The sequence below is a fragment of the Eschrichtius robustus genome, chromosome 17, assembly GCF_028021215.1.
Source record: "Eschrichtius robustus isolate mEscRob2 chromosome 17, mEscRob2.pri, whole genome shotgun sequence".
Lineage (NCBI taxonomy): Eukaryota > Metazoa > Chordata > Mammalia > Artiodactyla > Eschrichtiidae > Eschrichtius > Eschrichtius robustus.
In genome coordinates, this window is record NC_090840.1 from 54,923,127 (window position 1) to 54,941,306 (window position 18,180).

An 18,180-nucleotide genomic window follows, 5' to 3' on the forward strand; every position below is an offset into this window, starting at 1 on the left:
AAACTCCCCATGCATTTTCCTTTGTAAACTCCCCTGCATTCGTGCCTAGAGTTAAACCTTCATTCAGTCTGTGGAAATGCAAGCAAAAGGTCACTCATCTATGCGGTAGATTCTAGTGTGGATTCCAGTCCCCATGGAAAATAAAGTGTTGGTAAAGTCAGTATATATTACTGTAAATTGGGTCAGACATCCCTGGTAGCACTCAAGAAGGTTAGGTTGTACACTGATATTGTATTAAGTAACATTGACTCAGTTGGTGAGAAAGTTTTCAAGTTTCTTATATTCTTTCAATATACTGCAAGGCCATAGAGCCCACTCGTGTGTGCAGGCTGAGAACTAGCCCTATCTGTATCTGAAAAGTGAGAGATCTCTTAACCCTGATCTCCTAAGATAACTGGTTCATGCGTCTGTGTTCTATGTGACCTACAAAAAAGGAGCACAGAAAATTCAAACTCTTATCTTATTACTGAGCCTTCGTACCTTTCTTATGGTTCTTGGACCTTGTCTTGCACTCTTGTTATTTGTGAACTCTCTTTAATGAGTTTTATACTACTTTCAAAAAGGTATTTTTCTGTATATATGCTACTATACCTACTACAGTCCCTTAAACCTGGTAGATGCTTAATAAACATTTTCTGGAGGGAATTTCATTGCTCTTCATTTTGATAATCCAGAAAAGAAGAGATAACTCAATTTTCAAAGAGCCTCCAATTCCAGACATGGGGTTCGGTGCTGTGGGGTATGTGTAGGAGCCAATGCTCCTCCGTTAAGGAAACTAAGTTCAACAGAGCTGTCACTGGGTTTCTACATCATCTCTCTTTACTTTTATTCCACTTTTTAAAGTGATGCATTTTGTGAAGCTATATATAGAAATGAATATAAAATTTATGAAGTTTAAACTTCAAAACTCATATCAACATCACACTAATGTCATTGTAGTAATAATTAATAATTGTTTCCTGAAAATTTTGTATTTTCTAAGTTACTTTGAAAGATTTTAAGAATTCAATGTATTTTTTGTATAATAATATAAAGATTTAAGTACTATTAGAGATTTAACAACTATGTGGAAAATAGCTATTAAATACTTCAGAGGGCAAGCGATTTAACTTTAAAAATTTAGCATTATTAGATTAAAGGTTTAGTTGCCCTGTTTTTAGTATACATTCTTTTCATTTCTGTCATCACATTTTCTTGTCATTCTGTTCTCTGATTTCTGTTATCCTTTATAAGTAGGAATGATTAATATATTTGTGTGCACTGTATTAAAGTCAATTACTTTCCTTTAAAAAGCAGCAGTACTTTGTTACATTATCACTTAAAATGAAGGTAGCTACAGATTAGACTCTTTACTTTTAAAATGTGATTGCATGTTAAGGTGTTTCTCCTTCTTTGCTATAAGTATACTTTTGTTCAAAATATATTACATTGTTTTTCTTTTCTTATGTGAAAATGAAGGCATGATTTTGTGCAAACTAGCTATGCTTATTCAAGAACAAGTATAGGTTATAGCTTCTTGCATTGTGAAGACTTGTGTCACTGGCTCATCTTATATGACAGTAATTCAATTATGACCTTTTTATACCCATTTTAAAAATAAATACAAACAAGTTTTAGCAAGCTTAATGCTGGGGAAAAAGAAAATCTTCTTCAAAATAACCTAAATTCAACCCAAACATAAGTATGTCTTTTCCTATGGTATTTCTTTTCTGCTGCATCTTGCCTTTATAAAAATGAAATTTGAAAATAAGCATGTTACGGTTTTCTGTATTGAAAGCACTACAATAATTACATACTGCTTTTTATTTTCTTCTAATATTAATAATTCCAAATGAAAAATTTTATGGAGATGTTTTTAATGTTTATAGCAGTTTATTTATTTATGACAAATGTTGATTTTTCTTTATTATAAAGCCACAATAGTTATCAAAACGATTAATTGTAGACCTATGTCAATATAATGACAATATTTGTAACAAATATGTAATTAGACATATGCTATGGACATCCCTCTAGGAGGATTTGCATTTCAAATAGAGGGCTTTAATCATGTCCCTTCCTCTTTGCGTGTTGGTATTTTCTAGGTGACGATGAAGGAGTCCAGGAGACAGCAGAATCAGACGGGGACACACAGTCAGAGAAACCGGGGCAACCTGGAGTTGAGATAGACGACTGGGATGGACCAGGTAGGACAAAAAATTTAAAATTCAACCATCTGTTGCTACTATGAGGAATTCACTTTTTTTTTCTTAAATTTTAATTAAATTATAAAACTCTTACACTCTCACTTTTGATTTAAAAAAAATATTTGTGTGTATGTTGGTTACATGGAAGGCTGAATAAATATCATTATTTAAAGAGGATTTTTATCTTTGATAAATAAACTATAAAAACCAAAGTGTTATCACTGCTTGAAGTTTTTCATCTTTGTTTTCTTTCATACTCATGTAGGAATTTAGTTAATTCTACTTGTTTTTTCTTTGAACAGAGATCTTTGTGCTGTATCCACATTCAAATTGGGCATACTTTTAAAGCTTCAAACAAGTAACAATACTCCAAAGAAATACTTTTAGTATAGTCATGTTGTAAGTCATAGATTGAATCCCAGTATGTGTTTAGAAGTTTAGAAAACATTAACAGATGCCCCACTTTGATTCAAGGTTTTGGTAATATTTTTATTTTTATGAATGAAAATTAAATTTGATTTTAAAGTTCATTGATATTTAATCATTTCAAGAAAAACAAAAACTGTTAAAATACTCCAAAACACCAACACAATTTTATATAAATATGTACAGTTCGTAAGAACTCTGTGGCTAAAAACCTTTATATTTGGTGCCAACTAATTTACAATTGATGGTATATTTATAAATGGAGAATGTTATGTCATAGGGCTTAAGGATATAAGCGAGTTTTGAAATAATTTTAGCCATGATTTCCAAAGCAGTAACATTTTTCATTAAGAAAGATCCCTATATTTCAATCACATTTTCACCCTTGCATGACTTTGCAAATTGCTCTCTGCTGTGCGTGAAGAAGAGAGGAACTCCAGTGGTAATTTTCTGAAACCAGCAGCTGGAAAATATAATGCAAACAAAAATGAAGATACAGTATATCTGATTATTATGATGTCATTTCTAATGTTATTCATGATACACACAGATGTTTGTATTCTGTATACTATAGCATAATGTTACACAAGATTTTGGATCAAAACATATTATAATTAAAGTACCATAATACCACATTTTAAGAGTTTGAAAGAAAATGTGGACATCTGGCATTTTCACCTTATTGCATAATGTTTCTGTCTTAATGAAGGGAAGAATTCTCTTGATTAAAAAAATAAGAAAAAAAACTTTGGAAAATTTTATTTTTTCTTGGGGATTACATTTAACTTAAAAAAGGTGGGTGAACTTTATGTTGTATGGTTCTTTATTCATAGAATTAAGTACGTATAGGCCGTTTAGAAGAGTTTTTACATTTAAATTAGATTAGATGGCCTTTTGATATGCCTGCCTGCAAAGGGTACATTCTGGATTCTCTCAAAGGGGCAAACTTGGAGGCGGCTGGTTTTCCTCTTTGCTCAAACCTGGGACCCACAGTGCTCCCAGCCACTTGTGAGTAAGTAAGCAAATTCAGGGGTGGTGAATTACTAAACACATACTGCATACCCAGTGCTTCCTCTTTCAGGAAGCTTTTCCAGAAATAAAGTTATGTGTTAGCTAAAAGAGATCGAGAGGGGGGCGGGGAACAAGGATAAAGCATGATGCTCTCCATTCAGGATAAGATTTTTTCACTTTTGAGTTAAATTTACTTAACGTATCTGATTTAATAAACATTTTATTTAGTTGATATCAGTGAAAACGTATATACTCTTTCTGTGACACATACGAATGTATAAAAACTTTAAAGGAAAAAATGTATGCCTATAAGCAGGTATGCCTGGAGGAAATTCATTCTTTGTATATTGTAAATCGATAACACATTTTTTCCCTACAGGTGTTTTGCAAAATAAAGGAGGATTTATTATTTTGACATCCCCTGATAAATGAAGTTGATTCATAACAAAAGATTACCTGTTGGATATTTATCTTTTAAAGTAGAATATTCATTGCTTTCCTTCAATCAGGAGAAAGTATACAGGACGTTTTTGGACTTTTGCTATTGCATGAATAGTGATTACATCAATATTTTTACCCAATTTTTTGTTATTCAAAAAAGTATTGGTATTTTACAACTGTATTAAGAAGAGGAAATTTCCCAGGTTTTAGTGACAGTTTCCAAACATCTTAGAAAATGAACTCTGGATTCTAAAGTTTTAGGTTCGAATTCTGGATTTGCTGCTTACTTGCTGGATGAATTTTTGCAAGTTGCTTAATCTCTCTGTGCTGTTATTCTCATTTGTAAAATGTGGAAAGTAATATTAACGCCTCTTAGGGCTTTTGTGAGAATTAAATCAAATCTTGAACATAAAATGCTAATGACCATTATTATGGCTTTGAAATTGTTGCGACTTGAAGCAGAACCTTTAAAAATTCTTTTCTGCATTTTTTAAAGCACAGTAGTACATCTGATACAACAAGGGTAAACTTTTATAATACCAAGCATCTAGTTTTGAATTTAGCCACAAATTATTGGTTAAGACATGAGGCAATGAGCCAGGTGTGATTTCAAGGTCTCCTAACTTTAAGGTCCTCCCACCCAGTCCTGATAGTCACCCTAAGATAGAGAGTTGTCTCTAAAAATAGAACAGAATCAAAGGACAAGGAAATTCTCTAAAGAATCTGAGACATAGAGCTAACATCATTTAAGATAGATCAGGATTTATCTTATTTTTAAAGTTTGATTGGAGACGACTCCACAAATTTTCTTGATAGCTCAGTTCGATAATGAATCAACTCCTCTGTGATGTGTTCTATTTTTATCAAATGCAGATTCCCCAGAGCATTTCTTTTCCTTATTTGTTATACATTTAAAAGTCACATTTAATCATTGCTTGTACCTTTGTTAACTCTTATGATTAGGTGGAACCTAAACAATCTTTAGGAAAATTGTCTTACATTTGTAAACATTTCTAATGATGAAATTCTTTAATGTTTAGATATTTGTGACTCTTATTTGAATAATCTTCAATTTCTTATGAGTCTTTCACCATTTGAGTGGAGTGCTAGACTCACAGTAAGCTAGTAAAGTTCAGGCCAATGTAAAAGTCATTACCTCATTATTTCAGTATTTCGCATATCTATTTTCAAGTTTGATTCTTCTTTCTTGCTCTTAAGAAAATTACCTTGACATTACTTTGCTTGGAATCTAATTCATATGATACTTGTTATCCACTGTTCTTCCTTTTCCTCTGTATTTGCCTGTACCTCACTTATATCATTTCTGTCTTCTTTTTAAGTAAAATGCTTTTTCTTTTATCACCCTCCAGTAATTCAGTTTGCCAATATTCTCATACATTTAACTATTTAAGAGATAGTCATTGTACACTAATAACTGTGAAAAGTGCTAGGGAGAAGTCCAAAGATGTAGTACAATGCTGGCCACAGTCTCTCTTTTTTTATTGAAGTATAGTTGAGTTACAATGTTGTGTTAATTTCTGCTGTGCAGCAAAGTGATTCTATTATCTATATCTATCTATCTATCTATATATACACACACACACATTCTTTTTTCATATTCTTGTCCATTCTGGTTTATCACAGGATATTGAATATAGCTCCATGTGCTATACAGTAGGACCTTGTTGTTTAACCATTCAATATATAATAGTTTGCATCTGCTAACTGCAACCTCCCATTTCATCCCTTTCCCACCCCACCTCCCCCTTGGCAACCATAAGTCTGTTCTTTATGTCTGTGAGTCTGTTTCTGTTTTATAGTTAAGTTCATTTGTGTCATATTTTACATTCCACATATAAGTGATATCATATGGTATCTGTCTTTCTCTTTCTGACTTACTTCACTTAGTATGATAATCTCTAGTTCCATCCATGTTGCTGCAAATGGCATTTTTTCGTTCTTTTTGGGGGCTGAGTAGTATTCCATTGTGTATATGTACCACATCTTCTTTATCCATTCATCTGTTGATGGACATTTAGGTTGTTTCCATGTCTTGGCTATTATAAATAGTGCTGCTGTGAACATAGGGTATCTTTTTGAATTATAGTTTTGTCCAGGAGTGGGATTGCCAGATCATTTGGCAACTCTATTTTTAGTTTTTTGTGGAAACTCCATACTGTTTTCCACAGTGGCTGCACCAACTTACATTCCCACCAACAGTGTAGGAGGGTTCTCTTTTCTACGCACCCTCTCCAGCATTTGTTATTTGTAGACATTTTAATGATGGCCAATCTGACTGGTGTCCACACTGTCTCTTCTTGATACCATTTCTCTCCTTTAACCTTTAATTATTCATGTAGTGTAGTTAGGTAGGATGCAATAATTAAACATGTCAACCTAGAAAGTAGAGAATGGTCTATACTACAGAAGAAAATGCACAAATTTTAGAGCCATGCTGACACTTATGGCCTTGTGGCCTTGGGCATATTAAACAGCCAGGACCTCAGTTTCCTTATCTTCAAAATGGGAAGAATAATAAGTACTTTGAAACATGGTTATGAGGATGAAACTTGAAAGAGATGATATATATGATACCTAGCACAGAGCTTGGGCGAGTGTGGGATTTGCTAGATGTTAATGGCCTCCCTTTACCCTAGGACCTCTCACATTGGCCAACAATTGGAATGTGTCCTTATTTTGAAAACAGTGCTTACATCTCTGTCTCCCTCCTTTAAGAAAATCTTTAGAACCTCAATTCATGGCCAAATTCTGGAGTGCTGACTTGTGTATTTATTTAGAAGGGGCCTTAGGGAAGAGGAGAATACTGTTAAATCATTATAAATTCATCATCCACCACTATGAAATGAGTACCTTAAAAGTCACATCTTACAAACATCAACTCTAGGAATGCCAACTCTCTGGCTTATGTTATTAAAAACATGTTACTTCTTCTTGCATATGGGAATAATGAATAATTTGTTTTCCCTGGTCTAATATTGAATGAATCTACCAACAGGCTTATAGCAGCTATAATTGACATTTCTAGGAGCTCTACTAAAGAACATATCATGTTACTCAAATTGTGCAGATAAGTATATGTAGCCCCCAATAATGTGTATTAACACAAATATACACAGATATAAAGTTTTGAGCAAGCAGTCGTTTAGATTCTTTGACATGAACTTTTCCAGATAATCATGTACTTTTATTTAAATAGATTTTGGTATTTATATGTAAAACATTTGGGCCATTTCAGTAAAAATGAAGTAGAAAATCAGACCTTGTATCGATGATTTGAGGAATTAATAGAATAAAATTAGGAATAATTTTTGTGTTATACATTATGGAACAGCACACCTTCCTCCTAGGTTGATAAATGGAAATCTGATTTACCATCAGAGGTAAATTATTTTGAGGTAATGGGTAGAGAAGACCAAAAATACTTCTGTTTATATATTGGCCCTGCCACTTATCAATTGTGTGACTTTGGGTAAGTTACTAAGTCTCCAAGGGCTCAGTTTCCTTATTTATAAAATGGGGCTAATTATAATAACTACCTCATTAATGAGATTTTTTTATGTAAAACATGGAGATCGAAACTTCATAAGTGCTCAATAAATGGCTCTTAATATTGCTTTTAGTATCATTTTGGCAATTGTGCCTTAGAAGCCATTATAATGCCTTACAGATGATAAGCCCACATTTGTATAGTGAATCAACTTTGCAAAATGATTTCACTATGTAGAAATCATCACAGGGCTACATTAACTATGTTCTATTCAACTGGATTTAAAACGTAATTCAGTAAAAGAAATTTTAATGTAAATAAATTTTCAAGAATAAATGTCTAGCCTAAAATCAGATGTGTGTACTTGTTGCATCTGGACTAAAAATGTTTCAAGAAATCTATAAAGAAGTCACCTCATTCAGGTGCTGTTCAGCGTTGTGGATCCACGCAAATGATCAGGCTAGTTCTGCTCTGTGCCTGAAATTAAACTGAGAAGATGGGGCGTGTCTTATATAAAGTGGAATGGCAGCTGGGAGACCACTGTGAGAGAGAAGCACACACTAATGATACAGGGTTTTTTTCCCTTTACTAGTCCAAAGAAGGGCTTGGAGATTACAGTTCTGATTTCGTTTCCTTTTTGATTGGGAAAATGTGGTAGATATAAGATCTGGGAAATGCCATTTGAAGTAAATTAACAGAAACCTATGAAACATAGTTAACCATAGATATAGTCTGACAGTAAGAAGAATATTGTGAGAAGCAGAGGAAATCGTAGAATGACTGTGTATTACTCTGACAGTGAATTGGTATTATCTCTGCTATCAGATAATGCAGTTATCATTAATTTTCACATTTGCATTTCAATCTTTGGAAGGAAATGACTCTTGCCGGATGAAGATAAGAGCTCTGTACCACTATAATGAACCATCATTTTATCCCAACGCTTTGTGTCCATATGAAAATGAGGCGGGGAGGAGAGAGAGAGAGAGAGAGAGAGAGAGAGAGAGTGTGTGTGTGTGTGTGTGTGTGTGTGTGTGTGTGTGTGTGTGTGTGTGTGTATGTGGGGGGGGTTCAGAAAAACATTATAACAAAGTGTCAAAATTGCTACAGACTTTTGAGCCCCTTCTGAAACAAGAGGGGGTCAAAATAAATCCTCTGTACTGTAGTTAAGTGGATATCGGATTAAAAGATGAAAGCCTTACTCTTTGTAGAACAGGATGCCACGTAAACACAGTAAAAAAAAGTTCTCTTTATCTTACTCCTTTATTCCAGTTTGCACTCTGATATAGAATTAGGGCACACATAAACCTAACCCAAAAAAAGAGGTAGGTTGAAGGGAAAGGACTTACGATTATTATTTGGAAAGAGATGTCTTTGAGTTATAAAGAACTGCCTAAGATATACAAATTTATTATTATTATTATTTCTTCAGTTGTACAAGAATGGGAATTAAGGATATTTAGATAATGGCTTGTTTTAGAACTTGCAAATACCTAATTTGTTTGCACAAGTTTAATTGAGAAATTCAAGTTAAAGGATAATGAATTGAGATTAATTTTTTTTTTTTTTTGGACCTTGCTTTGCAGTGACCTTTTCCTCAAACAGATTGCTGGAAAATAAAATACAGTGTCAAGTTTTATAAATACATCATGATCCCAGAAAAATATATGACAGCACATACTTTCCTATCCCACACCCTGCTCCCATGGCAAAATTCATTAATTAACCTTTTACAGTAGAAGCTCCCTTAATTAAACTAAAATTTGCACCCTTTCTCTGAAACTTACTGATTGAGGCTGTTATGGGTTAAGTAGGGTCCCCTCACAACTCATATGCTGAAGTCTTAAATTTCAGTACCTCAGAATGTGATGTTATTTGGCAATAGGGTCATTGCACATGTAACTAGTTAAGACGAGGTCATACTCATTAGGGTGGGCCCTTCATCCAACATGACTGGTACCCTCATAAGAAGGGGACATTTGGAGACAGACCACATACATAAGGAGAACATACTGTGAAGATGAAGGAAGAGATTGAGATGACGCTCCTAGAAGTCAAGGAAGGCCAAAGATTACTGGGAAACCACTGGAAGCTAGGTAAGAGGTATGGAACAGATTCTCTCAGAAATCCTTCCCTTGAATCCTTCTGATTCCCAGAAGGAATCAGTCCTGCTGGACCTGATCTTGGACTTGTAGACTCCAGAATTGTGAGACAATACATTTCTGTTATTTAAGCCACCCAGTTTATGGTACTTTGGTACAGCAGTCCTAGAAAACCAATACAGAGACCAGGAGCTAGAAAGGAATCATGTGGACAGTCCCTTATATGCTTGCCAACTATATATCTTACTGTAATTTTTAGTTGATTTTAAATATTGTCTAAACGACTCAAATATATTTGCAAAAAAAATACATTGTTTCTAGGGCAACAATATCGAAACCTTCAAAAGACTGGATAAAGAGCAACTAAAAAATGTAGGTATGGACAAAATAACTGCAACAAATCAGGGAGAAAATCATAAACATATTGAAAGAATCTGCCCTTAGATGGCTTTGCAAGTACTTTTACATCCTCACTCTAATGAAACAAACTAGAAATTGTAGATGAAGCATTTGAATGTTGTTTATGAAATTGGAGGACCAACAGTGGGCTCATAGGCCAATAAAAAGTCTAGGCCCTACATCAAATGTTTAATTATTAAATTAAATTTTAATATATTAAACTTTGTATATTATAAGTTAAAATATAATGCTTCTATTATTATTTTAAAACTCATTCCATGGTTTGGCTATTTTGATTAAACTGCTCACCCCACTTTTGTCCAATAATAGGGCTTCTACTGTGCTCTTTCCTCCTGAGCCATAATTCAGCTTAGAATTCTTCTCAACAGGACACTTCAGGAAGACACTTGTCAGTAGGATATAAGAAAAACCTTTGTTATCCCCTTTGTAACCTATTTTATTAAAAAGTATGCATTAGATTTTTATTTTGGTGCAAGAATTTTTGGCATTCGTTGTTTTCCTTGACTCAGCATTGTACCTGGAAAAGATACCTAAATATATGACTGAACTGAGATGTTGAAAGAAAGAAAACCTAAACCATGTAATTATTTGCTTCTCTTGTCTGGTTCAGAAAGGGACTTAATGGGGATCAGAAAGATAAGTCAAGACCAACACAATGACATACACTAGAAGTAGAAGTAGTTTAAAACTATGGAAAATAAAAGCAGGTACATAGAGACATGTACACTTGCTATTAATGGGCCACAAATTTGGAACTAGATTACTAGATTATTTAAAGGGTAATATTGATTGGGTACACAAGATAAAATACATTTCTTGTAAGTTGGTAGTTGAATCTAGATCCTTGAAGAAATTCAGATTCAATACTGTAGGCAACAGTACTATATATACATTGCTGGGTGCTTTCTGTTGCATCATATCAGTAAGCACATACAAGGTCGCTGCCTCACTTGTGATTTTACAAAGTATCAGGTGGTTCAGGTGTTTTCACTTGATCCATCCATTATAAAGTTTCCCATCAACTTTTCACCTAATGGTTATTGCCAGGATCCATTACATCATTAGGGCTTGCAAAATGGTGACTTTTGCATTTTATCATTCCTTCTGTATTATTAACTGATATTATTATCTTCTGAAAATCTTTCCCTCCTCTACTATTTAGTTACCCCTGAATACTGTTCATAAAGGAAAAGGTGGACACATGCTTGATTTTTTCTCATTACATACCAATTTTCAGTATAGGAAAGAATAGAAAGAGTGGTATAAGGCTGGTAAAATAAGCTGGTAAATACTGTCATTGCATTTAAATTCAAGATCTGTGTGAAGACATGTTATGCATATAAGCCACATACTCAGAATTGCATTAAAAATAAACTACTCTGACTACAATATGAAGAATGGGTAGAAGAAGGACAATAGAAATACAGTAGTAGTCTTATCAAGAGGTGAAAGAGAGTTATAGAAAGCACCAGATACTTTTGAGGGTGTCATTGTGTGTGGCTTGTTCAACTTATTTTGTTGCCATTCACGGAGGTAAGGAGAACTGAAGGAAAGACATGTTTTGGGAGAAAGATGAATTGGATTTTTAGTATGTTGTTTCCAATTTTTGTGAGACATCCAAGTGGATCTGTTGAGTAGAACATTGGTAATATAGGCTGGGAGTTTGGAGAAAAGCCTAGTATAGAGATGTAAATTGGAGAGTCATCAATGTATACATGGCAATGGAATTCATGGGAGTAGATGGGAATATATATATATATATATATATATATATATATATGCATATGAGGTCTTGGACATGAAGCTTGAAGAACTCCTATCTCTAGCAGAAGGATAGAGGAAGAAGTGTCAAGAGCGTCTGATAAGGAGGGAACAGCCAAAATAGGGAGAACCAGGGGAATGTAATAGTTTTAAGGAGGAAAGAGTCATGCTTGGGTTAAATGCTGCTGAGAGGTCAAGACCGAGATTTAAAGACTTTCCTTGAATTCAGTGCCACGTGGATATTAGTGATTTTAACTGGAACTATTTCAGTGGAGCTCTTGTAGCAGAGCTGCCAGACTGTGGTAGGTTGAAGTGGGAGCGAAAGACAAGCAAATTGAGTCAGCTATTGGAAACAACTCTTCTTGAGTGTTCTTGGTAAATAAATATAAACATACCTGGGTTTCTGTGAAACTGTTTATTGATAAAATTGTTCATTACCATTTTATTTCTACCTCAGAATCTTTCAAACTTTAGGGTTATGCCTCCAAAGAAATTTATGTCTCATATTAAGCCATTCTGAATCTGCTACCCATTAACTTTTATAAATTATTTCAGAGTTATTTTGGTTTCCTGTCCCTACTATATTTTCAAGCTTTACATAATACATTTTGCTCATTTCTTTTAAATTTTATTGTTTCAACTTTTATCTCCCAGTAACTAGTTTACCAAATAGTTTGTGTGTGGATTTTTTTTTTGAGTTTTATTACTTTTAATGTAATTGAAATCTAAATTTAATAATATATTACATAAAAATTTACTATAAATTTGATGTGGGTTAGAGGTATGTTTTCCCTTCTTTCTGTATTCAAACTGATAGCAGCTCTTATGGTGTTATTGTTATTTCTGTTGTTGTTTTAACCTCAGGAGTACACTTAGACCTTGGGGATTGTTATATCTTTGTCTTCATAATAAATTCCTACACTGTTTCTGAGATTGATACTTGGAGCAAGCAACTTATTCACTCATAAATATAATTTGCATATCCTTGCCAGATCTTGTACTTCTTCCCCCGCACCTTTGCAGACCCACATTGAATTAATTAATTTAATTAGGTCAAACACTTATTGAATAAGTGTTAAGAATAACCGTGTGCCAGACTCCAAGGATAAAACGATGACTTGGACTCATACTACCTTCAAAAAGCTCGTAGTACAAAGAAGACAGACAAATGATGAGATAATTAAAATACGTTGCTATGGATTCTGTTGCAGAGGCATGTACAGTGTGCAGTGGTAGCAAAGGGGGAGGAAGGTCATCCACTGCAAAGTGGGAGGGGTGGTGGGAAAATGGCTGAGGGATCAGCTTGCACAGAGGGAGAAGGGAAGGGTGTTGAGGCTGCTGGTGGTGAGACATAATGCTGATGAGATAACACAAGCAATAATAATCTCTTCAGTGATCCCAAGGACAGAGTGATAAATACACACTGGACGCACTAAATTGTTAACGATACATAGGAAATGTTTAGTTTTTTGCAAAATATAATTTTGCAAAATTATATATATTATATATTAAGTGTAGTAAATGTGCTGCCATTTTGCCTGTACAGAAGCTTTCACTTTCCTGTTAAACCTGCCCTACTGTGCCGCTGTTACCTAGAAGGCACTATCCTTCTGTCACTCTTGGGCCTGAGGAATGGAGAGGTTTTCTGAAAGATAATGGAAACTAAAGTACCCATGCTGAAGATTAGTTACATCTATAAACTGTTAAAAACAACAAATAAAGAGTTTGGTAAAAGGTCAGCTAAGAAACAATAAAGAAACCTAATTGTAATTTTAGCCATTTCCTGGAAATTGAACAGCAAAGCAGGGTATCTAGTGGCGTAACTGGTCTTGCCTGGTGTTTGGAAGTGGGGCTAGCTCTTGGAGGTTCTTGGAGAGCTTGGTGGGGAATAAGAAAGGAAGGCTCAAGGGGGAAAGTATGAGCTTCTTGCTAACAGCAGAGTTCTACTTGGCAGAATTCCTGTGGGCCATATTTTAAGTGTCCTTAAAAGAAAATTGCAAAGTGCTGCGTGTTTTCAAAAAAAAATTTATTGAATACATTGTCATATATAGGAAAGTAATGAAAATAACATATTTGATGTTAAACATAAGTTTATATTTGGATAAATACACAGAGAATCACATATCTTATTTTGAGTTTTCATGGCAGAATCTCTTGATACTAACAAGAAGTATAACATTCTTTTTAAGTGACACCCTGAATAAAAACAGTCACAAGCCTTCCCAACTGAATGGAATTTTAACAAGTTCTTTGGGTTTTTTCCTGTTAATCTTTTCATATGAATTAAACAAGGTTATTTCATTTTTGAGCATTGTACTAACAATGTAAAATAAAATGAAAAGAATAAATACATGAGTACATTCTAATAAGGATGGAAACATGGCATTTTTTTTACAGAATTAAGTAAGCTGTATGCCAGGCAAAGAATATAAAATGACTGAGTGAGATTGACAGCACTTATTTTAGTGTGTATTTTAAGTAAACAATGCATTATTTAAGTTTATGGTATTTAAAATTATATTTTCTATATAAAAGCAATGCGAGCTCACCAAAAGAAAAACGAGTGGAAGACACTTTCTGCCATCAGTGTTTATTTCAGTTCCCTCTACCCATTTTTCTTTAAATTAGATGCTTTCCAAGAAAATTACTATCTTCCTCAGTAATTTTCATTACTCTGAAAATTGAATAAAAGGGGGACATTGGGTATATAAATAATAATTATCATAATATGATTAATGCAATAGTTATTAAATAGGCTGATAAATTATATAACATCTTAAAATATTATGCCTGCAATTTCTAATACTATAGCTGGAAATAATGACTTGTGAAAAGTGTTTTATTGTAAAAGAAGTCATTTGAGTAGCCTTTCTTAATTATGCAAATATAAGAGCCAGGATTTTTTCAAACTGGATTTGGGAGCCTTTTGTCTCTTTGGGTTGAATACTACCTGTCTTGGAGATCTCACAGCTTTGAGAGAGGGAAGGAAGATGGAGGGCTGATTTGCACGTGCAGCCTGTGGGGCTTTCTGTGTGGCAGTCAAGCGAACTCCACCACTTCCACCCCAAACTGTGGTTTATATTAGTCTGCTCAGGCTGCTGTAACAGAATAACAGAATACCACAGACTCAGTGGCTTAAACAACAGAAATTTGTTTTCTTATAATTCTGGAGACTCGAAGCCCAAGGTCAAGGTGCCCACAGGGCTGGTTTCTGGTGAGACCTCTCTTCCTGGCTTGTACGTGGCCACCTCCCCGCTGTGTCTGGACATGGTTTTTTCTCTGTTATGTGCACACTCCTGATGTCTCTTCTATTCTTATATGGACACCAATCCTATTGGATTAGGGCTTTACCCTTATGTCCTCATTTACCCTTAATTACTTCCGTAAAGGTCCTGTCTCCAAATACAGTGGCATTGGGAGTTAGGGCTTCAACCTATAAATCTTGGAAGAGACACAATTCAGGTTGTCAATGACAGGTTTGATTGGGGTGGCCTTAACCAGAATCTGCTGGCAGGGAAAGGACATCTTGGAAAATAGAAGATTTGTGGAGGGCAAAGCCAGGACTCAACAGTAGGGCTTTAGGTTTTAAGAGAGAGGGCTATTTTTCCCTACCCTTTGTTCCTAAATCTGGAACTCCTTGTGAGGCCAGCTAACATGGCCTCGGGTCCTGCTTTGGGGAAGTATGGCTGATCTGAGATGTGATGTGAATTAAGTGAACCGAACCCTAAAGACTAAGGGGGAACACCATGACAGACTGTATAAGACCTGGGCCCACTTGGGTGTTTCCTTAGCAAAGAAGGGGAATCCACCATCCTGTGTGGGATCTGTGCTTAATAGTGACACCAAGGAATAGAGAGCAAAGCAGGGGCTTCAGTGGCCTAGATGATCTCTTGGAGTTTGGAAGTATGGCTGGCTCTTGAGGAGTTCTTGGAAACTTTGGAAGGAATGAAGTAAAAAGATCTCAAGAGGGAGAGGCTTAACTTCTTGTTAATAGAAATTTTACCCCAAGCTGAAGAATGAGGACATATAAGTCATGGGAGAACATAAAGGAAGCCCAGAGAAAGAGGCACCTGTCTCTCCTCTGGGAGACCATTTAAGACCTCTTTACTTTGTAAGCATGGAAGTATTTAACAGATGGAAGGAGAGAAGAGAGGAAAGACATTCCAACACTCCAGGCAGAGGGAATATAACACACCTGCATTAATAGAGATGGTGAATTGTGGTTAGGAGTGAGATAGGGACTCACATTAGACAGCTAGGCAATAGCCTGTTGCACGAGTTTGGGTCAGAAGGCAATAGAGATTTGGGTAATAAAAGTTGCCAGCATCATTAATAAATACTGGTGTTCAAAATGGGTTTAAAGTGGTAAAGGAAGAAGGAGGGTTTTTCTCGCACTCCTAGAGTCCAAGCACAGGAAAGCAGTGACCTGGAAGTGGCACTAGGGATCAGGCCAGAAACAGCTTGGCTCCAGAGTCTCTGCTCTGAACCATTGACACACACACGCACACACACACACACAGACACACACACACACACACACATTTTTTCTGAGCAATGTAAAAGCTAGAGTTTTCTTATGAACCTTTATTCTTATTCTGGAAGAAGAACACCCTTTATTAATTGTGAGAAAAATATTTTAACTCTTTTAAGTTATTAAATTTAATGATTATCTTTACATTTTATATTAAATTTGAAAATAAATATGAGATTTTAAAAAGCACTGACCATATAGAAGGCACCCTTTCTCCACAGTTTTGACATATCGATGTGTATTATGGGAAAAATTATTTGATTTTTAAGAATAAGTAGATACTTTTGAAAAGCCCAAATTATTTATTCATTAAAAATCATAATTACAATTATGTGGCAAAATTAATTTTCTATAAAATAGGTTTTTCTGTCTGGAATATGGAAGTGAATTATTTTACAAACTCATATATCTTAAGGCTAACATTTCATGCCAATAACTCATGATTAGTATATAGTAGAATAATTTAGCACATTTTAAAATTAAAGAAGAGGTTGTTAGTTAACCCAGCTTTCTGGATTTTACTCATTTTTTTTTTTTAACTTTTAAAGGTAAACATAATAAAATGAAAAAAAATAGTTATCAGATATTTTAATAAAGTAAAATGAAAATGACATTATATGTAACTTAGAGAAATTCAGGAAATATTTCAATCATTATTTAAAAGTACATGAGATTAATAATACTTCTGGTTCCCTTTGGGCCTTATTAAATATTATTTAATCTGTATAATTCAAGACATTTTATCCGTTAGGCTCAGTCATTTTCAGAAATCCTAAAACATACAAGTAAAAGTACTGATAAAGGGAAAAATCAGTAACTCAGATAACCTAAAGCATTTATTTTTCAGAGTGTTATTCTCTTGAAATGATCAAAAGAATTCTGAAACCATTCAGAATTAATGTTGAGGACCTAAAACTGTTCTGGGCAACATTTTCCTCTCCCGTGAACTTCTTAACTTTTCTCTTTCCAGTCACATCGCTAGTACCTAATATTTACGGAGAGTTTACTATGTGCTAATCACTGCTACAGGCATGGGGAGTATAAGAGCAGACAAATTCTCATTGTTTTCTCTCAAAACAGCTCTAGGAATATTGTCTCCCTCTTGACCAGTGAGGAAACCGAGACGCAGAACATTAAGGAACTTGCCTATGATCACAAAGCAAATAATCATGGAATTGAAATGAAACAGCTTGACCCCAAAGACTGTGCTCATCACCACTACATTTTCTCTGTTTTCCATACAATGAGCCCTTCTTGATTATGGCACCTGTTATTTGTGATCATGTGTTGACACCCTGTCACCTAACTGGCATTCTTTTTTCCTTCCCTAAAATACAAGCAAGGAAACTACGTTTTATTGTTCATTAAAGCCTTTTATTAAGTTTAATTTTTCCTTTGATAACATTTTTGTGAAGTCTAAGGCTTCCTTTCTAGTGCACAACTTTTTGGTTACTGTGTTTAATTTATCATTTATTTGGCTTCACCCTGGAGAACAACATAACCCTAAGAGCTGCCATTCATTGAGCATCGTGGCTCCAAGTCACTGGGCCTTATTTTACAGTGGAGGAAATTAAGGCTTAAAAGTTTAAATTTGAGGCATACCTCGGAAATATTGTGGGTTCTGTTCCAGACCTCCTCAGTAAGGCAAATATCACAAGAAAGCAAGTCACACAAATTTTTGGTTTCCCAGTGCATTGAAAAGTTATGTTTACACTATACTGTGGTCTATTAAGTATGCAATAGCATTGCATCTAAAAAACAATGTATATACTCCAATTAAAAAATACTTTATTG

At 34.6% G+C, this 18,180-nt stretch overlaps 1 protein-coding gene across 1 annotated transcript in view; it reads left to right on the forward strand.

The window, feature by feature from the left end:
• The window catches only part of ZFPM2 (zinc finger protein, FOG family member 2), a 457,708-nt gene that overhangs the window by 120,512 nt on the left and 319,016 nt on the right, over positions 1-18,180 (forward strand). The window contains exon 3 of the mRNA XM_068525544.1: positions 2,085-2,186. Coding sequence (XP_068381645.1) covers positions 2,085-2,186 — 102 coding nt within the window. The remainder of the gene's footprint in view (positions 1-2,084; positions 2,187-18,180) is intronic.